The sequence below is a fragment of the Struthio camelus genome, chromosome 3 (assembly GCF_040807025.1).
Source record: "Struthio camelus isolate bStrCam1 chromosome 3, bStrCam1.hap1, whole genome shotgun sequence".
In the NCBI taxonomy this organism is placed as follows: Eukaryota; Metazoa; Chordata; class Aves; order Struthioniformes; family Struthionidae; genus Struthio; species Struthio camelus.
The window spans coordinates 41,899,030-41,921,877 of record NC_090944.1 but is presented as its reverse complement, the minus strand read 5'-3'; the positions used below and the strand labels follow the sequence as shown (position 1 = coordinate 41,921,877).

The window sequence follows — 22,848 nt, the reverse complement described above, 5'->3', positions numbered from 1 at the left end:
TCAAAGATGACAAGGACTCCACACTTTGTACCCTGAACAGGTAACATTTGAAGCATATCTAAGAATTACACATATAAGCAAAAGATTATCAAACTCTTCCAAAAATATTTACGCAGTGCTGTGCTGCTGCACAGCTTATACATCCCATTTATAACTGGTGTACAGTTAATGCTACTATAGGGAAATCCAGACTGGTTTGGAATACAGAAGAGATCACAGGCAGTGGCTGTAGAAAAGGATTTTGTCTCTTTCATTATAAATACTAGCTTTATCAAGAACTGATTTTTGGGCACTGCAAACAAGAGCTAAAATTTCAAATTCTGAGGTTACTTCAGAATGAATTAAACTTGGACAAATGCAGTAATTGGCAAGAAACTGTCACATCCGATATAATCTGTGGCAAGTAAGTGTAAACTTTGACCACTGAGATTTGGCAGTAAGCTAAGATTGGAGAAATCACAGCAATTTTGAGTGGGGAGGAAAGTGCAACCCCTATTTCAAAATGGAAGTGAGATTAGCCAACACTTCACATACGGATCACATGCTCTTCTTCACCTCATTTTGGATGCCAGTGTGCCAGGAATATTAGCGACCAGGGACAGGACATTCATGTTTAAGGTGAAGGAAACCACTGTGTAAAAGTCTTTTGGCTGCTATAGCCTGGCAGTGTGTATTATACTTTAGTTAATGACCATTATTCATTTAACATAGGAGAACGTATTATTCTTACCCATGGCAGGGGTTGCTAGTGTTTGTCGGCCTACTAACTGTGCGGGTCCAAGTCCATCGAGGAAATCACTAAATTGACTGTCAGCGCCCAGTCGTACTCCAGGGAATATTAAACTGAAGCAAAATAAAAGCTGGTTAAGCTTAAGTACAGTAACAATTCCTTTTATCCTACACTATTTTCTCTAAAGTACTTATACAGGGCAAACAGCTCAGGATACGTAACCATGAACATGTTTCTGCAAAGCTAGAAACAAGCTATCTCCCATGGACTCCAAAGAAGTATAGTGAAACTTCCACGTATGGAACCAAAGCAGTCCACGCAAACGCTTCTTGCCAAGGAGTTCTCCAGAAGCACTGAAGAGCATGACAGGTGAAACTGTGAGTGACCTTGTAGGAGAAAACAGAAAAAAAACTCACAAGATTTAATAAGCTTATTGAGCTCAAAATACAGGACTATATCCTGCTTGAATATACAAGCCACGCAAACATTTTATAAGGTGCTTATGGCATTTCACACTGGTTCCTCAATTCAGCTGATTCAAAAATGTCAGTTTTAGAATTTTTACAGATTTATTATAATTTCGGCATAATCTCCTCACTGCAAATCTATACGGATAGGCAGCTGGGGCTTCCTGAAATCACATACACAGACAGATTTCACTTGGTCAGGATTTTCCAGTGATCTGCTCTATGGGAATACTATGAAACATGCTTGAAATGCTAGCAGACTATTAAAAAAGGTAGTATGCTGCATATTTGTATGTGATAACTTGATTTTGGTCTTCTACTATGGTTTCCCAGTTCTTGTTCTTCATTTAGTCCAAGTTTACCTAAAATAGGATTTCAGGATTTCAGTATCTTTGCAAGTTTGAAGAGCTCTCTTTCAACTGATATTCATCTAAAAGAGGTGAACAGGGCCAGGAATCCAGAAATGATCCCAGATCTTCAGCAATCAACGGAAGATCAAACTGAGTCCCTTCAATATTTATGCACGTTAACGTGCAGGTTTGTTTATAGTAACTTTACTTGCAACTATGAAACATGAATCCATCGGAAATGACAATGAGATCTCTTTGCCTGTTTGTTTTCTTCAGCCTTCTTCCAGGTCCTTCCCTCCCTCTCACCCACTAGAATTGTCCACGTCATCTTCTTTTTTCAGTTCCTTAGTGCTTACATCCTTTTAAATATTTCCATTTGCTTTTGCCCATTCAGGGCTCTGCGTTTGTGCTTGCCCTAACTTTGGCCTGCACTCAGGGTAGCAGGACACTGCTGCTGTCAGCCATTCCACTAGGGGAAATGGCAAAGGTCTGTGGCATAGTTCAAAAGATTTCAACCTTTCAGGCAAAGTAAATGTGTCACAAGAAGGAGTATATTTTTCTTTCTCTCAATTTCATTTAGAAGGATGAAGGTTATAAAAGACCAAATCCAAACGTATATTCCATAAATGGAGAAATGTTGACTGCACGTCACTCTTAACACTGACACTTCTTCATTCCTGAATGCTTGATCCACCTTGTAATACTGTCTTATCTCTATATGCACATCCAAACCCCATCCACATCAGTTAGGATATACAGGGGAAAACTCACGGATACACTAAATCTGATTGTTGCAGCTGTTTAATAAAGCAGTAAACAGGCAGACAGTGCTACGGTGGATTAAATCTAAAGGTAATGCCATTTCCTAGCCAAAATATTCTGGTAGCCAGCTCTTGATGCCAGTGAAGTCTTGCCAATCAAATAAGTGCCAATCCAACTTTCAGGACATGAACTGAACGGGAATACATTGGCACAGCAAAAATACGCTTCTTCAGAGGTTGCTTTCCTCTTGTCATTATTACCTGTCTACTGTAATGTCAAGAGTGAACAGCGCATTAAATACTACTCAACCCATTCAAGTAAAGCTCTCACTGATTTTGATGGGAACCTCACAGGAGGGAGGAGTAACCAGGCATACAGTTTTGTGATTCAAATGTAGGGTAAGTGTGAATATAAGTGCTATTAAAACCAGACTCATGGTCACACTGAAAGTAATATCTAAAGTTAAAGGTGACTTTCTAATGTTTCTAAATAGGCCCAGAGGATGGAGGGGGGGAGGAGAAGATTTTAGGATCAGCTGCTGCAGTATATGTGCCCCGACTACGTGATGTAGCTGTGCAGCTTTACAGCTGCCTTGCAGTTGCATCCAGCTCTCATTCTAAATATAAGACAGTGATGCACTTGGAGGAAGTGATTATATAGTAGAAGACTGTTTTATTGGTCATCTTTCTTACAGGAATATTTGCTTTATACATCCTTCACTTGCTGTGGACTAAATCCAGAGCTGCTATAAACTTACACTAGTCTACTGAATTGCAAGCTTGCAGAGCACCTGATGTTCAATCTTGAGTAAAAGCACAGAATCACACAAAAATGAAAGACCTGAGAAAAGTCTTCTACGCCACAAAGTACACTACCATGATGAACACGTTCCTCTGGCTTGAGCTGTTATCCCTTTTACCTGTGGCTTTCTATCCTGTTTAAAGAATGGTTTTCTTTCTTCAGTACAGACAGATATATTTAACTGTTTCCCTTTTACCCAGGAAGTTTTGTTGCATGCTATCTGTCGTCTTAGGCCCATCCTCTTAGGGTTCCCATCGTATTCATCGTTAGATGGTGGTCTTCTTTTCACGTCACTGGCCTCACTGTTTCTTTGCTCTTGCCAGGAATTGGAAGAGGGATGCAGAGATCAGGGACAGTGATTAAGGTTTAACTCAAACTTAAATTGGGTTTGGAGCCAGAAACTAGCGGAGGAATACAGAGGGCCAGGAATCAACCAGGAGAGATGGGAACTCTACCTGACCAAAAATCTGGGACAGAAACATAATCAAAAGTTAGGGAATTGGTGCAAAAAGTATGGATTTGAAAGGCAAGACCAATGTGGATAGGAAATCCATATGAAAGAACTGAGAGAGGTACGGAGGCTTGTCAGAAGCACAACAGGTGCTGTGACAGTGCAGATGGGGAGCGGCATAGGGGCTAAGAAGGCAGAAACAAGACATAAGATACAGGAACTACCAGCTTATGACAGTTCACTCTGACTTGAACGTGGACCCCCTTTCTAAGAATCCTTTTCAAACTAAATCCCAATATGCATGCCCAGCCTGCTTGAGATGGCGATAAGAAGCAAGCACTCCGTTCACCTCCTGGGCTTTTCTCTTAACGGCCTCGCTCAGAGGCTGGTTCTCAAGTCAACAATTTAAGGCTCTACTTTGCAATTCCTGCCTTCCAGATGCCTGCTGGGACCTGGCTGGTCTGGCCTTGTCAAACGTGCTCACACACCCTGAGAGTGGAGCATGGGATTAGGCTGTTCCCCAGAAAGGGCCCTCACCTTCAGTGCTGGACTCCCACCTCTCCTGTACTGCTGACCAGGGAAACTGGCCAGTTCCCAGCAGGGTCCAGTTTATTCGGCCCTCACCATAGCGACTGGTGGTGTAGGCACTGACAATCCAGCATAGAAAGAGGAAGGATGGCAGGGTGTAGTGCAGAAGATGCTCTACTGTCTGATGCTGGAGCATCATGGCTACCCTGGCTCTGCACGCCTCATAGCCCTTACAACACAAAATCCGCTAGCAGTCGTGGCAACAAGGCAGGCATATAAAAAGATGATGCCAAGTAAGTCCCAATCTCTCTTTTTTTCTGGTCTACAAGGTAGATTTGCCTGCCTCCTGTTTCCACTTTTGTAGGTAGCAATCTTCTCGCTTCTAAGAATTCTCTAGTGACCACTATACGTTTGCAAACAAGGTAGGGTCCCACTAAGATCTGTGAGGAGGCTGGAATGTTCATGCACATTTTTGTGCCAAATATGCCTTTGTTCACCTTTCCTACACACTTAGTTGTGTCAGCAGTGAATTAAAACAGCTGCCCCATTACCCATAGCTGTGTGCCTGATTTTAGCTGATGGTGCAGCTGGATGCTGGTTTTAGAATTCTCAATAAGAGAACTGGACCAACTCCAAGCTAAACTTTCTTTGTATACAGTTTTACAGAACGGAGTTTCATATCACAGGGGTTTACATGCAACATCTGAAGTTTAACTCTGAGTTAATCCAAACATAATCCAAAGAAAAACTATCCCTACATTTCTCTTTGAATAACGTGTTCTGAATTTAGTTCTTTCTTGGTGAACAAAACACCTCAGTGGATGGCAGACAAAATGTGAATCTCTAAGAAGTGCACTCTCAATTTCAGTATTCAAGAAATTGCCTGAAATAGTTCAGTTTTGCAAACATTTTCTCAAGAGGAAGAATTTGTACACAGAGCTATCTCCTTAATCAAAGCAAACCAAGTCTGGGACTTCTCTTCACAGATTTAGTTTTCTTGCTAATATTTCAGCAGTTTTCTTACAAAAAAACTTTTCCAACATTATCCATATTTTAATGACACTTACTTGCCCTCAGAGCTATAACTATTTATGCTGCCATCAGTGGATTCCCGGCTTGGCTGTCGAACCATACGACTTCTCATTTCTGCTGCCATTCCCGTCTCTGTGCTTCTCTGTATCGTGCTCTTTAGCTTCTTGTTGCCAGCCTCTGAAAGCAGAGAAAGAGAAGTGACAGTTATAATGACAATCTAGCACAAAACCTTTCCTTACAGGTGTTCCCTAACAATGATGATCTAACTTGACCATTACTGTTCAAAAATAGTCAAAAAGACTATTCTGATCAAAGAAGGAATGTCTCTTCTTTATCCACAAACTGGTGATGGTTTCTCTTTAAAAGAAGTTTGCAGCCTGAAGCTCGCTCTTTGGGCAAACTGTTAGAAATTAGGTATGTTATTAATAGTCTTTATACAGTCAGAATGCAGACAGGACAGCTATGATAGTGTCTGCTAACCATATACTTGATGTCTCCAGCCACCTTGTAAGTTCAGTTGGATGATCACAAAAAAAAGTTAACTTACAACTCTCACAGAAAAAAATAGAAAAAAAAACCCTTCATGCATTCAGTAGAAAAATGTTAAGTACTAACATACTTAGCATCAAAAATACGAGATGTGTTTTGACCTAGCAAAATGCTGCTTTTCATCTCTGAAATTCTTCAAAGTAAACTGTGAACTTTACATAACTTCTGATCTTAGCACTTTCTAAGCAGAATTAACTCTCTGAAAAGCTATTTGGAAGATAATGGCCTTCACAGAATCTAGGCTTGCAACTGAACAGTATAAAGTAGTGAATTTCTTGTGAAGTTACGTAATGACTTGATCTATTTGGAAAAGCTTCCATCATACATTCTTTAAAATGAAATTTGAGTTACACTCGGAAAATTTCAAGTTACACCTGAGCAAGGAGAGGTCCCAGCTCATTCCAGGGGTAATTATGAGCTCAAGCTGCAATGGCTGATTTAAAACCAATTTGGTTGTTGTGCTGGAAAAAAAAAACAAAACTGTGCTTCTCAATGATAATGATTACTCTGAAAAATGTTTAACTGAAACATTTCTAGTAAAGTCGCTATGTAATGCAATCATGTGTGCTGACTTCAAACTCGGTGCCCTGTTTGTTTTCATTCAACTCCTAACACTATTCTCTTTCAGGAAGCAGCAGATTTGACAAAGTTGCACACAAATGCATGCAAAATCATTCTCCTGTGTTTCTCCTACTCATTTAGGTGCTCTTTCATTCACTGTTACCAAAATCTCTACTTCCTTTTCACAGTCGGCTTAGAGAAATATCTGGAAAAATAAATGCCTCTTCTACCTGCACCTGCTGTGGAGGCTGAATGGCTCTGAAAACTATTCTGCTTTTCTCTTTCACATAGATATAGGTTTAAGGCTACGACAAATCTCGACCTCTCTTCGTATTAAAGTTAGGGATTTGGTAGCTTGCCCTGGCCTGCCCATGGCTGAAGAGAATTAAAATTGCTGTGGAGAAGAGCTGGCCTGCACTCTTTGGGTCTGCAGAGTTGGTAGAGAGCAGGAAGAAATCACACAGGAGAGAGCAGCTCTCCCTCTCCGTGGGTTATCACAGTAACCTCTTTAGAGCTATCAGAGAGACAGAAAACATGATCAAAACAAAAAAGTAAGAGTTTGTAAATTGGGCTAAGAAGAGACGCAGCCACAGGGAAGGCAGCTGTGGTTTTCCTTTTAACTCTTCTGGTCAGAAGGTTGCATATCTGTGGCCATCCAGCAGCAGAGACTCAAATGTCTCTGAACGGAAGAAATCAGCTACTTCCAGGACAGCTGTAGCTTCTTCTCTCCCTTCTGAGGCCAGCAGCCCCAAGTTTCTGCTGTGGGCAACTGAAACTCATCCAAATTCCTGGTTCTTAGTTAGCTGAAAGCAACATCCCTAAGTATGAGGCAGACTAGGCTGCACTCCTAGACAGCGTAGATGGTTGTGGAAGGTATTTGCTGCAACTTAGAAGATTCCAATGCAGAAAATCAAAGCATTATATTTTGAATCCTTAACGCTTAAAACAGATGATGTGTCCAGCATACCAACCCTAAAATGCGAACTGAGCATCAAAAATGAATGAAAAGGCAAGAAGTATAGCAAGAAGTATAACCCACACGCAGAACCCTGTGACAACGCAAGAGTCTCACATTTTTGGTAGCTACACGTTTTCCACTCATGTTGTTTTGTGCCTCTCTGTCTCGCTGGGACCTGCTGAAATTGCCTGCTTGTTTCTATCCGTTCGCACAAATGGGGGTTAGATTGGGTGTTTCACCACACTGCACCCTTTTCTGGAGCTGGCCAGATCAGGCAGCATGAGCAGAAGGCTAAAATACAGTACCATCTGAAATGGAGGCAGCCAAATGGCGTTGCCTTGAAGACTGTGAGTATTCCCAGATCGTAAAACGGGAGAGATGAGAGACTGAAAAGAGAGTTTTCCTCTAGGCCACCTGGACAACGCTGTGGGTGCGGAAAACTTGTTGGGAAAGCATAATTAAAAACCATATTCAGAAAAATAAAATCACTGTAAAAAATATCCACTGACTAAATTACAGAAGTGAATATTTTAGGTTTGAGCCAAGGTTGAGATTACAAATTACAAACACTTTGTTATGACAAAGTAAGTTAATATTACCATGGATAGCATCAGGGTTGTTGTTTGAACATACTTCTTTTTACCACAGATTTTGAATGTACAGACGGTGAAGCAGGAATACTTGTGCATGGCCATGTGCAAGTCTAAAACCTTATCTTATAATGTTATAAACACCAAATTTTCTGTTCAGGATACTTTACAAGTCACTGTTCTCTGTCTTACTGTACTGGATTCCACTCCTTTTTTTCTCTTCAACATTTTTTTTCAGATTGAAGATAAAAAGAATTTTCTTCTGCTTCCTCTTGTAACTGCTAATAATATTCACAATGTTTCCTGGAAACATCCACAATGTTTACTGGGAAAACTACATAGATCCCTTGCATATTTTATTTTATAACCACAGTTTGAACAGTCTTAATAAAATCAGAAATATAACATAAAAGTAACCTAAGACAGAATGATACAGTACAGAATGAGTTTTATGGTATAAACGCCATTACCATTAGCCTTTACCCACGACAAAGAATTGAAACACGCATTTCACAGGTTTTTCAAGTGTTACACCGGTCAGTTATACACATCATTTTTTTTTTTAATCCACTTACAGCACAAAAAGAAAAGAGAACAGTTTATCTTATTGGTATATTCTTATAAGCTTCTCAGCAAAGCCTAGTTCTGCAGGGGGGGAGGTTAGATTACAGCTGAGTTGGAAACTGGTCTTTGTTACTTCTTAAGCCCCTCCGGTACTGCCAAGTCTTTCCGGTGTACAACTTCCAGTCATACCTTGACTGCACAATGAAATGCAGGATCTGGATGATTACCAGCCTTTCCCCAGTTCTTTATGATGTCTATCTGCTGAAAACTTTCCTTTTCATCTGAAATTATTTTAAATCTAGTACTCACGTGTATACCTTTGAAACCCTGGCCTTACACGAGCAGTACAGATTCATAAAATATTTAAGTTCAATATCTATGCTATGATATACTAAGAACATTTTCGTCGCTTGTCTGGATATGTACTGGAGAGCTCCAGCTCCTGATTTTTATTACTGTTTGATATGTACAATTAAGTTTTATAATACGTTACAGATATTTGCCTGCACTGTGTAAATTACACTATACTCATCATGCCGACTGAAGATAAACTAACTGGCTCCATAATGAATACCATTTAGGGGCAAAATTTACTCCAGAGTGGCCTGTATGCTTCTATCATGTAAAGCTTTCTGTGTGCAGAAATGCAGATTAATGTGCGTAAATTGCATCTAAACACAGTTTAACAGCTACGAACTACAGGAAAGCTATTACAGAGCAATTGTGATGGAACATTTTGGCAGATTTAGTAACATGCAAAAGGATCATAAAGTAACCATCTGCAGCTATAACATATACTCAGCGTGTACGCTTTTGGCAGTTCATCAATAGCCTTGCTGCAACACCCTTGCTACAACACTGCCATGAGTGTATGCACTTTGTTATTTCCCTCCACCTATTATGAAAATAGCCTATCTAGTGATTCCTCTGTTGATCTGACAAGAAACTTGTTTCTGTCCCTGGTTTTCTCAGACAAGAATAAATTAATGAAGATCCCGATCTAACTAATGATGAAGAGCAAAACACAAGTTTCTTAGTGCATTCACTATTTCAAATTTTCATAAAATACCAATGCAATTCCTGTGTCCCAATTTCTGTATTTCCAAATCACCTCCAGGTATATTAACCAGGAGCAAAATGCTGTTGAAAGCTGAATAATACTAGTGAGAACCAGCTATGGTGTCTATAGAATTAGAATGAGCTACTAGAGATACATCAAGGCTAACTTTATGGTGCTAAAGGCATCCAGTCCAGAGAGCAATCCCTAGGTCCCAGGACAGAGAGTCCAAAATGACTCAAATCCACATTGCTCTGGGGCCATGACTGCCCCCAGCGAAGGCATCACCATTAGCCTGGGCTTCCTCTGGGACCCATATGGTGCCCTAAGACATAACCTCTATATTTTGCTGTTGTTTCTGCGCAGGAGGGGCACAGCCTGCTAGAGTACAGTTTTTATCGTGTGATGCCAACGGTACATATTTCCTGGGACAGAGCTGGGGACATAAGGGCACATGCCAGGACGCAAACTTGGTAGCTTAGTTGATAGGACTCTGCTAGCGAACTGCGTAGGACTGACGGAGGCAAACCTGACACAGGCTTACGCATGCTGAGTGAGCCATGCCCAGAATCATACTTGAGGGCAATTAGTTGGTTAACACAATCTGGGAAGCAAATTTCCACACGTGTAGCACCTATGTCTGACCTGGGTAAACAGCATGGAAAATTCATGAATGGTTCAAAAGAACACCAAGGAAAACAAAGCACAGACCATTGCTAAATCCGCTAGTGAAAGTTGATAATAAGCAAGGCACTAACACTCCGTGTCCTTGCTTGACTCAAGGGTAGATGATCCATTGTATCAAGCACGCTCATGCACACAGAAAAATAAGCCTAGAAGGACTACAGCTCCAAGCCAGCTCTTACTGGAATCTGGCAGCACCGTGACCGTACTGTTGGTTCACACACTGACTGTGCGAGACAACAGCAGGACTATGCCAACTGGCATATTAAGGGTCACCCTCAATTCAAAGAACAATAAAGAGAATAGCAAAGCGGTACACTCCCTTCTGGCCACTTCTGCTGTGTTACTGATTTTGCAGCCTCCAAATTCGCTGGCTGGAGACCTGCTGAGTTAGACGTTCGGCAGCATCCCCCTCACTCTGCATGTAACACTTCTGAACAACAACAAATCGTATTTGCACGTGACTCAACAAAATGCCCTTGGCTTGCTGTCCTAAAACAGACAGCGAAAGAAAGGAAGAAATGGTTCGAATGACATTTGTTCCTTTTATATGTGTACACCTCTCAGATGAGCACAGCTGTAGATTGGTCTCAAAGCTTGAAACCGCATAGTGACAATGTACTGAAGATAAACAGTAAAAAAGATGACATTTAAATATAAATGTTCCCTAGCCTTTTTATCCTACACCAATCTACAGCATTTTCTATTTTGCCTGTTCTAGTACACTCTCTTGATTCACGTAATGTTGTTTATAGAGAGACATCTGAAATGTTCGAGTAAAGGGCTTTCAGATATTTCCTCCAACATTGTGTATCATCTCACAACATAGTCAAAGAAAGCAAAATACTGTTTATATCCTGTAGAGTTTGATCCTGAGGTTTAAAATCCAAATATAAAGCATCATGTTTTTTTTCCTATTTCTGTTTATGAAAACATATGCACAAGTAAAATTTATATGATTATAAATAACAAAACAAATAAAATAATGAATAAAGTTTTGAAATCTTCTAGAAAGAATCTTAATTTATCCCAGCTAAAAAAGGTTATGATGTGACTTTTTATCAGGAGTTTGAAAAAAAATTGCATTTCATAATTATATTGGCAAATTCACACATTCAGCTGACAAACTAGATTCCTTCCCAACAGACATCTTCAAGTAATGCAGAGAAGACAATGCAATTATTCCATTAATATACACAATATTTTTTCTTAGACATCTGGATACAAACAGAGGAAAAATACCTACCAAACGTAACAAAAGGAGGCTTGACTGAAATGCTGATAACAGTTATATTAATGCTTTGATTTTCATTACTGGGTCGTTTGCAAAACATATGGCAATTTAGCCTGTGCATTGTGGAATCTCAGCCTTTGGTTGTGTTACTCACTCAAAGGCAAACTTGCAAACTCAAACTCTTAACCGTTTAAATTTAGATTTCAAAGTAAAGTAACTTTAGTTAACTAATAGCTCCTATTGACTTCTACCAAGCTGAAGCAGCACTTTGAGAACAGATGACAAAAACTGTTTAAGCTCCATGCTTAAAATAAAAAATAAAAAAGTAAGAAAGAACTTGAAAATAAGGCCACTATTTAGTACCTGACAATGGACTTCCGGCCCCAAAACTTTAGGCAACTACCTTTACAAATCTTGCGTCCTTAACAAAAGGTGTCTTGGTCATGTTTGATTGAAAAATAAACGTAAAAACAAGCATGTGGGTTTATATGATGTTCTTGACACATACGATCGTCAGGGAAAACATGTCAGGGAAAAGAGCTGTGTCTAACTGTATGAGACACATGTAGCTTAAGGAAAAGCACGGATATCTGTTCAGGAGAAGTTCACTTATGGCTTCTTCAAATACTAACACTTTTTGTCTAAAGATTTTTAAATTAACAGTTTTGTCCACATACTTGTTATAAGGTGAAATGAGCCACCGTCTGTCAGGCAAAATGAGACAATCAGTGATGATACATGGTAATGAGTTTTTACTGCTGGGATTGCACTAAACAGTCTTTATAAACATACAGAAATAACATCATCCTAATTTTCTTATTCACATACATGCAACCAGCTGTATAAATTTAGAATATGTAAATGAAACTGATAACATGCCTATATGTCCAGCTCTTCAACTCTTAAAACCTATTTCAGAGAAATTCGATTAGTAACATAACAGAGACATATTTTCAACAAATTATTTCCTACATAAACAGTTTATAAAATTACAAGCACTCATTTTCTCATATACTCATTGGGTTTGTTAGAATGGGGGAGAAAGAGACACGGAATGGAATGAGAAGCTCACAAGAGCTGTTTGCCTTTCAACATTAACATCTCCAGAGCAAAACATAGTGTGATATTATTACACTGCTTATCGCTGGCTAACCCTACCAAGAAAATTGGCATATGATGTAGAGATACCATTTATCTGCTTAAAGCGTGCTGGGACACAGCTGCCAGCTAGAGGGAAACACAAAATTGGAATACAGAAGAAAGTAGAAGAGATTCTTCAGACAAACTAAAACAAAGTTTTATTCCCTTAAGGATTTATATATATTTAAATAACCATTTGAAGTCCTGAAGCCATTTTTGCTAATGGAAAGCCATGACAATTTTATCATAGACTGTTACACTGTTTTTTAAATAAGGGTAGAAGCAAGAAAGCAAACCATAATAATGATTTCAAAACAAAATCAATACCAAGTCAAACAAAGCTATCTTCCTTAGCTCCCAGGAGTGCAAAAACTGCCGAACATACTTCAGATATACACACTTCACAGTTACAAAGCAGCATTTATAATCAGAAAATAAAAAAAAAAAGGTATGATTACTAAAAGAGAATGTCTTATAAGATGATATCACCAATAAGACAAATTTAAAGACATCACTAATAAGACAACTTATTATTTCTGTGCTTCTTCAAAATTTCCTGAAAATTATATGATACTCATAATGGAAACCAAAAGCCTAATTCTTTTAATAATATATATAAAAACTGTTAAGTTGAAATACTAACAAAAACACTGCTTGCCAAAGTATTCTCTAGAGAAAAGACATTATATTCCCTTTTGTACATTTGTGAAGTTTTTGAACAGTAACTCAGCTCTAATTTAACAGAACAGAATAGGAATCAGAACACGTAGCAGCTTAAACAACAGTTCTCTTTTTACTCAGAATGTCCATTCTCCTAATTGCTTGGAACATTCTGCAGCGCTTCTGCAATTTGATTTGTCTCAACTGCAACTTTAAGCTTTTCTAATTGTATTTAACACTACCAACATCTCCAGTTTGCTATTACGTTTCCCATTAAAAATGTTTCCAATCCACTTACAGAAATCATTTCCAGTATATCAAATCAAGAGTGTCAAATTGTCAAAGTTTTCTTCTCAGTGCTTGCAGCTTTGCAAAGTTAAAACCACAGATTAACACACACTGCTAAATCAAACTAATGCAAAGGCTCAGCACACTAACACACAGAAAATACAGGCTTACCTCTTTAGTTTAAGCAAAATTAAACATCGGCTATGATATAATCCTTAGGAAGCAGTCAGTACCTAAAGAAAGCTTCACCTTTGCTTAAATGTCTTGAGCTGTTTCTGAGTAGAATAATCTCTGGGTTCCTCCTTTGCCTCTCTCTCTTTCTCTTTTAACCACTTGGCACTGTAGCTCTGGGAGGAATGATCAAGTTGCTTCAGTCACCAGTTCCTTTTACAACTGTGATTACATTATAGGGCCTTGGAGTGAAGAAGTTCTAAACTACCTGCCAGCTAATATTTCATAATATATTGCTGAAAGGTTCAAAAATTCAGTCAGTAGTGTATTTTCTCAGGATGTGTAAGTGCAGAAGAGCACAAAACATTCCTGGTAACCTTGTTTGATGCATTTTTTAAAATGCAATTTGAAAATAGATGTTTAATATATATTTTTATATAGTTGTTAATATAGTTGTTCAGAACTAGATGAGTAGAGGCAGACAAACCCAAAACCGAATTTCTCTGTCATGTTGAATTTGACTCATTCTGCATGAATTTTGGTATAAATCCATCCAAGAGATTGCAAAACTGAGAATGCATCATCAAAACTTATTTACAATTACACTACCAGAAATCTTACTGATGTGATTGTCTTAAAGGGACTTTGAGTACCTTATAGCTAGAAATTCAGTGCCTCTTATGTGCCTAGGTGTATTTTGACAATAGAATTTAATTATGGAATTACTCTTTCCATCTTAAAACTTCATTTTGAGGAAACAGACTTTGCTTTGGGGTTGTTTCCCTGTCAAATTATTCAGTTTCCCTCATATTAAATTCTAAACATGTAATATGTTTTCCTCTGGCAATCGGTTATTTTTAAGAACCAAATAATCTAACCCACTCCAAAAAGCTTGGTCAGGCATGATAGGGTTCCTCTCACTCCCTTTTACAAAGAAAGAAGGAGGCATCCGACTCAACATCCTGAAAGAACATGTCTCTGATTTCATCACTGGTGATACATACTGAATTAGGATATTAGGCTCATTAAAGGCAGAAGGAGGAAAGGAAGTGAGTTAGCATTTGTCGAGCAAAAAGAACATAAATTATTTCAAAACAAATTATAAGAGGAAATAAAAAAAAAACATGTATGCAATACATTTCTCTCTTATAGATGTTCAGTTCAGTTTATGGTACAGTTCTGAAGATTCAAACTACTGTAAAATCACTAATGAGAAGTGTGTCACAAATTACGCTGTGGATTCCACTTAATAAACATATAACAAGACTTTTGATTTCAAATGCTTTATAGGTGGCTAACAGATTCAAAATCCTCTGCAGTAGGGATGTGGTATATCTCAAGTCACGCCTATGCAGAAACTCCTAGGTACTTTCATTGTACAGCCACAAAAGTTTCCTACAGATTGCAATGGTTAATTTGCATCCTCTTGCTCTGGAGTGCACATACAGAAATTATATTCAGAACACCATAGCGAAAGGCTTGTTCACTAGCTTTTTTAAAAGTACATAGTCACATCACACAGACAAAATGTACTTTTTAAAAAAAGGAAAATACAATGAAATGCATAAAAGTCATCTTCCAAAGACCAGTCCAATGCCAGGCTAGGAGCAAAATGCTTATGTTGCTAGCCACCAATGTGTGCATGTCACCTTTCCAAGGGACATGCCATCAGCCCGTGAATGGACAGCACCCTGGGCCAGGCCACTGCCCGCTGTGTACTTGTCAAGCAGTTTAACACAAAGCCGGTCACTTCTGCCAAGCGTACAGGAGGTTCCCCCTACTCAGGTGCTTTCTCTAAGCCCGCACACCTAGGGGAAACTTAACAAAGGCTCACATAAAACCCACGAAGGGAAGGCTTTCACGCCATATGGTCCCAGAAGCCCCCACTGTGGTCACAGCCTTTCCCCCTTTATGTTCCTTCTCCTCATCCCAGGAAAAAACATTCTTTGTATTTCTTACTAGTATCACCAAGAACCTTTTCCAGGATTGCACTGTTTAACCTCCCCTTCTGGATCAGTAACAGAAAGGCTCACCAAAAGCTTGGCTGGTTCCTTCAGCACTGCAGGAAGAGGGAATTCAAGCTCATCTGCTGCTTGAAATAGTAGCCTCAGACTCTCAACACGGTAAATTTTTCTGGGCAGTTTCAAAAGTATTCTACCTTAAAACCACTACTTTGTTTAAACTTTCTGTGCTCCTAAACACAAGTTTGCATACTGTGTTTGCAATGCTGTTGGCACAGCGATTATATCCTATCACCATCAGTGATCACTTGGAAGTTTCAGCTACAGTGAAACACAGCAATGCTCTTCTTCATCCGAAGTACCTACTTTAAGGTTTATTCTTCTTTTGAATTTCTATTGCATTACCTCTGAGCGCTGTTTGAAGTGTAAATATATAAAGTCCCAAGCAAGCTCTGTTGTGATGATAGGAAGAAATAACCCCTCACTTTCAAGGTCAACTGAGGTAACAGCTTCCAGAAGAGGGGCTGAAAAGCCAGAGAGGCTCCTTCTTTTGGTTGGCTAGAGCTCAAATCTGCTCAATGTCAGAGCCGGTGCAAAGTTTATCTTTTAATCAGGTTTTTAGCTTAGTGGTAGTTAAGACAGGCAAGTAGAGAGTGAGACTGTTACTGAATATTTCACTTTTAAGACAGCTGCTTGTGGCATTATGTTCAAACTGTTTTACAACAGTTACAATAGTCACTATGTAAAAAACCTACAGACTTGGGCAATGGGTCTGTGCTAGATAAACACTGCATAACTGGAAGATATAATTGTTCCCTTTGTGTTTATATTATTGAAAGTGGATGAATGTACACAAAGGCTCAGTTTAGAGACAGACCGTTCAGCCAGAGTTCTCAAATAGATGCTCCGGAATAACTCTGCTAAGAAATCGTAAGCTTTACATCCACTATTGCTGTTTGACATCAATTATCAAATATGCACTGAAGAAAACTCTACTGACAAGATGCAAAGGTACCGCATACAGAAACCAGCGCAAAGAATTACCACAGCAACAGTTCTGCTTTGACTGCAATGCAAGGTAGGGTGAAATCTGAGATAGAAGGATTTTTTGTAAGACCGCTCCTATTGCCATCAAAACTGGATTCAGGTTATTTTTATAGCTCCATATGGCTGTCCATTTCTCGTTCTTCTCAGCCTTCCTTTTTGGGTTGCAAACCTTGTTTACTGAGGAAGCACTGCCTTTATTTAAGGCAAAGGAGATGAGACAACAGTCGACAAAAAAGAGTACTTAAAGGGAAGAGAAGCTCTGTGTTTTCTCTGGTAAATTATGCTAGATTTTCAGCATAAGGCAAGATTTCTTTATTGCAACCATTGGCTTGTGTGATAATATCTTTCTGTGTATAATTTATCTGTTAAAAACGTGACAAAAAGCTAAGAAAAATATAAGGATGAGAATTAGCAAGATACTATAAATGAATACTTGAGGGTATCTGAATTACAGCCAACAAACTTAAGCAGATAGCAACTGTTTACCAAGTTTTAAAACTCTTTCAAAAAGAGGCAGAATGAGTTGGAAAAACAAAATGAAGTGGTGCTTATATTGCCTATTTTTATAGAAAAACAAATTTCCCCCCTAAAATGTCCATCTATTTATGAAGTGAAAATACTTCCAAAGCTCTACACCAAGTAAAAATCAGGTTTACTTGAACTACAATTTTTCAATGCAGTGGTGCAGGCATATTAGCAAGTTCAATGACCAAAACACATTCGTTGGACTAGCAAATGTTGCTCTATGTATGCTAATACATACCTGACATTACAGTACCAAAGGAAGCCAACTCCAACATTTTCTAACTATTTAACAGGCCATTTTCATCCTTCTGTATGATGTTAAAGCAGAAGCTGAGATTCAGGACTAAATTTTCTTGCTATTTGGATATAGAGGGCACCAACAAACATATCACAAGGAAGAGATGGAAAATCAGCAAACTGGAAATCAAAATCGCATATGAACCAAAGAAAATGAGAAGGGGCAGGAGAAAATCAAACAGCTGCATATGAATGGAAACTTGCAAATCAGTATCATCCAAACAAACAAAAAAATCTGCAGTCAGCCTGAACCGCAGATTTCAAAGTCTGAATTTACTCGCCTGTAGCATACAGAAAGATGGCTCCCAAACCTACATCGCACAAAATGAAAATACAATAAGCCAGCCTTATTTTCATGGTGCTAGGCTTACTCTTGGTTAAACAGGACCTTTTTTTTACAGTAATTTCTGTCTATATCCCAGCATAGAATAACTCTAACCAAGCAGTACTACATCCTTCCAGGGATTTCAGTATATATTAGCTCATGGAGGAAGATCATAAAATACAAAAGTAAAACAAACTTGCCTTTCACAGCAGGATTACACCATGGTGCTTGAATCTTGCAGAACTAATGGTTTGAAGGTCAGGGTCTTTGGAACAGATGCGCTAATCTCTTATTATCTGTATATTATACAAATTATTTCAAATAGCTTTTATTTTTTTCTTGGAAATGACAGATAAAGCTCTATTTGCTGCTCAGGATTACTATTGTCATTAATGAGAGTGCTTCCTTTGGGGCGGGGTGTTCATACTGTGAGAGGTTAGCCGGTACTGAATATCAGACAGTTATAAAAATAACAACATCCAGCAAAACACTAGGCAAAAATAAAATACGTAAATTCTATGCAGGTAACATCATCAGCACAAGCATTAAACATAACTGATGAACAGAAAACGAAGTTTGAGATTGCTATACAGAATACGAATCAAAATCACGTAAGGTAGAACATTAGAGCAGAACAGGACCTTGCTCTGTCATTAACAAATACCGTTTAAGAAAACATTCAAATTTCTTATTATAGCCTCTGCGATAAATATCATTTCAGACCTCCATGAGTACAATAGAGTACTAACGTGATGGAAATTTGTAGAGGAAACAACAAACAATTATATATGTATAAACTCTAGCTCATTTATATAAAAATGGCATTACTAGCCTCCTGAATAAATAAAGATGGGATGAACATAATGAAATTAGCTAACTGGCAGGTAACTTCTAATAAAACCATATTGAAAGATGACATCAACGGCTTGCAGGTAAGGTCAGGTATCATAAAAGAGAAAGTTTGGCAAGTTCCTTGACAGGTTAAATGACATAGTTACTGTCAGAGTAAGAAATAACAGAAGAGCTATTTTGAATAAGCTTAACTAACATACATAGTTATATAGCAACTATGTTGGAGCCTTCTAAATAAGAATGACTGCATTCAATTAAATACATCATGTTTAGAGTAGGAATAGTATAAAAAACAGCATGTTAGGTATTAAAAAGGGGATATTTTTAAAAAGGAGAATCTAGTCACAGGATTTACCCTGCGCATTAGTGAGACAACTGAATAGTGTGTTGACTTCTACTCTGAAGTAACGCAGATGAAGGTAATCTCCAATTTCTATTGAAGTGAGTTTCACTGTGCATTTCAGTGGGGAGCCAATGTCACCATAGGATGACTCACATCTAAAGACTATTTTACTTTAAAATTCTTTCATATAACTGTGTCTGACTGATACAGTTTCCAAGAGAAGGTATGTTCACAATATCTCTTTATTCTCAGCTTTAAATGTATGTATGTAGAGGCATAGTGAAGTCAGAAACTTCAACTTCAAAGAGGGACACAAATACACTTATTTTTTTTTCTACAGAAATTTTTAAGTCAATGCAATCGTTCTACCCTTACTGTGAGCACGGTCTCCTTCTCTCAAGATTCTACTACGTGCAAGCCAAGCTGAGAACACACGAAGATGCCCAATGAAGAACAAAGCTTTTTGAACCACCTTAACTTGTCTATCTATTTTGTGTCATTTTTAGAGGAACTTAGGGCTTCACAGGTTCATGGACTGCGTCAAATCAAACATGAAACCACGGGTAATTTAAAACAAACATAAAGTGCATGGTCCTATAGAAATGTTTTCTTCCCTTTATATCCAGGAGAAAGTTTTTTTATGCCTTACATAAAGATTCATAGAAGCATGCAGAATTTTCCCCAAGCCCCCCATTCATCTTGTGTGGATCTCCCTGGGACTGTTCTCTGGAAAACCACACAGGATTGGACCTTAGACTCAGCCTAATGCTTAATCCATCACATTTAAATAAAACTACTGACATGCTGACCCGTAATGTGACAATATAGTATTTCAATGATAGTGCTTAAAATTATGTACATTAGTGATGAAAGACAACTTTCCCGTAACTTCCTGTTCCAGCACAAAATGCCTGAAAATTTAAATGATTTATAATTACCTATTTACTCAGATATAATTTACATAAAATAATGTTGTATTTTGAATATAACTCACAATCAGTTAGTCTACTAATATGAATCCACTAGTTTATAGCATATTCTCTTCTACTAATTACAGTGGCATAATAATACGTGAAGCATCAATCCACAGTCAGGGTGAAATTCTAGTCTACTTTTCTCCAGAATTTTTAAACCAAAAGGAGAATATTAGGCATCTTCCTATTCCGCAAGGGAGGTTATCACAGTGTATTCAGGTACTTCTCAAAGATAACTTATGACAGTAGTAAACTATTGACGGAAATACTGGCGATCTGAATATACAGATCTTGTTACAGACTGTTCACCAGGGTACCATCAAGTACGATAACAAATGTCATCATGCTACTTTCTGAAGTATAAACCATTAACTGCAGGAAGGGTCAACAGAATGTTAGTATAAACATTTAAACTTTCAAGGCTACCAAGTGATGGATGAATCTATTTGCAATTAATTTAGAACTAATGAGCTAGTCCCATATCTTATGCTCTTCTTCACAGTCCAGTTGAGTTCGCCAGATCAAAAGACTTTATGGATCTTTCTACAGTTAAGTCCTGACTCAGATTGTGGTCAACATATCTGATATAGTAATATCACTAAAATATGGCAAGTAATCAGGTTCGAGTACCATTAACAATTAGCTCATTAACAGCTAATTTACTACTGTGGAGAATAATTCACTCTATTATTCTATTCCATTATTAATTCTATAACTTATTCTATATTAATTCTATCAATATAATTTATTATATTAAGGCATGTCCTTCCTGGTAGAGTAAGTCCTTCCTGGAATATAGACACAATCTCACTAGGAGGATACAAGAAATTAAAATGCTGAAAGAAGACAAGGATGCGCACAAGTCACATGACATACCCGCAGCACATACGGTAATATACGGTATGTCTACGGTAACATATTGCAGGTATTAAACATTATACTGTTTTTAGCCATAGATTCCAATTTCAATAAGGCTGACACTGTTCTAGTTTGAGTTATAAACACATTTAATACATATGTGATATTCAGGTACGTTCTAATTTATGGACATTTAAGGTCTCATGGCATCTTTGCTTTGAAATAAATATTAAATAAAGATTACATGCATGCACACATGCTCACATACATACCTGCACACCGGGGGCGTTCTGGGTTATTTCTAGGCACATGACAGCATTTTAATAGGATTACTATATCTCTTATAATGTGCTCTTGAGTCCTTTAGAATAAAAAAATTGCAAATATTTTTTAATTTAGTAATTGTAACCATAGGTTTTCAGGAAGTTGAATCTTCTGCAGACTGCAAGTCCTTCAGTAGGCCAATTCCAGCACAGGAGTTTGCGCGTCAGTGAAATGGGGCAACATCACTTACCATTCCTTCATGAAATGCTTTCAGGTCTGTGACTGCCAACATTGCAAAGAATAAAGAATGAGTTCTGAGATGAACTATAAAAACTGGTATATTAAATATGAACATATACAGTAAATTGCACTAGAAAATGAAGTTCAAAAGTACTTGTTTACAATGTCCATGGCAGTCTTTGCTCCAGTTAGGACTGCAAAATGATTGCCAATAATATTGTTACTGCAAGGCTGAACAGGTTAGAAAACTCCACAAACAGAAAAAAAAAATCTAAAAAGATTTATTCCATAAAACAGTCCTCTTGGCTCCCAAATTCTGAAGCTTTGAAATCAATAAGTTTTTCAGCACCACGCTCTCAAAAGCAATTGAGTCCTTAAAAATAAACATATCCCACCAAATAGGACAACTTTTTATGCATAACCAGAAACTACCTGTGCAAGTAACACTCTGAATAGCACCTCTACGGCAAGAAGCAAGGTCTGTAACTAATAAAGGCATGCTGGGTTGCAGACCATCAGGGTCTCATCTTCTCAATTTTACTACTTCATTCCATTCTCAGTTCCTTTAATTATCCTACTTCTTTACTGCTCGTGGCTTCTGTGATAACTACCACTGACACTGTAATGATAGGTACCACATGAACACAGATAAAGAATAAAAGATGAGAAGAAAGCCAGGAGATTTCAAGTCCGTCTCTCTATATTGACATCACTTAGACGTGCTTTTGGGACCAACAGTTGATCCATCTGGAGATTTGGGTTGCCTCACTGTCTCTCTCCTTCACTTCTAATTCAGCAAAAACTCATTTCGTCTGAATATTTTTGCTCTTTTACCAACAGATTATTTGCAATGATACATGGAAAGTAATATTAATACAGTACTAAAAAAGCATAGCTCAAATAAAAGCATTAACACATGGAAAAGTTAACCCCCCAGCAAAACTAGGACAGCCATATTTACATCTCATTATATGCAGTACCAAACACATGGCAGCACTAGATGAAGAACAGCACAGTGGTGCTTGTAATTGTCTTGACTATCCTTTGAAAACTAAATGGAAAAGCACAATCGCATTCCCAGCCTGTAGAAACTGGCAGTATTGTTGCTAAGTGTCACGTAACAGAGAAAACAATATTTTTGTTAATGGTACTCTACAAAAAAGAGTGTTAGTAGGGAAATTACCTAAATTTTCATCAAAATCAAAATATCACAGGAATATGCTATTATTATATAGTTCGCTTGGTCAATGACAATGTCTGAAAGGTTTGGCTCATGACAGTTGTGCTGATAACATTTCTTAGTTAAACGTACAATAGGATTACAAGTCACTAATTACTTCCATCTATACAGCTATTTAATTTAGTTTGACTGGCAAGATTCACACCAAGAACAACATGAAGACATTTGCTCATCAGAATAAGTACAATATTTGAAACAATCATCAGATGAAAAAACATCTCCCATTATTTTTTCTGATTTGATCACATTTAAAATAATTAACCCACTGCCTTCTCAAAGGCTTCTCATGGCAATCCGTTTCATCTGAGGCAAGATGTTTCACTATCCCGCATATAAATATATTAG

General features: G+C 38.0%; 1 protein-coding gene across 40 annotated transcripts in view; it reads right to left on the bottom strand.

The window, feature by feature from the left end:
- The window catches only part of RIMS1 (regulating synaptic membrane exocytosis 1), a 361,088-nt gene that overhangs the window by 6,016 nt on the left and 332,224 nt on the right, over positions 1 to 22,848 (bottom strand). For all 40 annotated transcript variants that reach the window (XM_068937510.1, XM_068937548.1, XM_068937511.1 and 37 more), the window contains 2 exons: positions 5,157 to 5,298; positions 731 to 843 (listed from right to left, as the gene is read on the bottom strand). In XM_068937510.1, the coding sequence (XP_068793611.1) occupies positions 731 to 843; positions 5,157 to 5,298 (255 nt within the window). The remainder of the gene's footprint in view (positions 1 to 730; positions 844 to 5,156; positions 5,299 to 22,848) is intronic.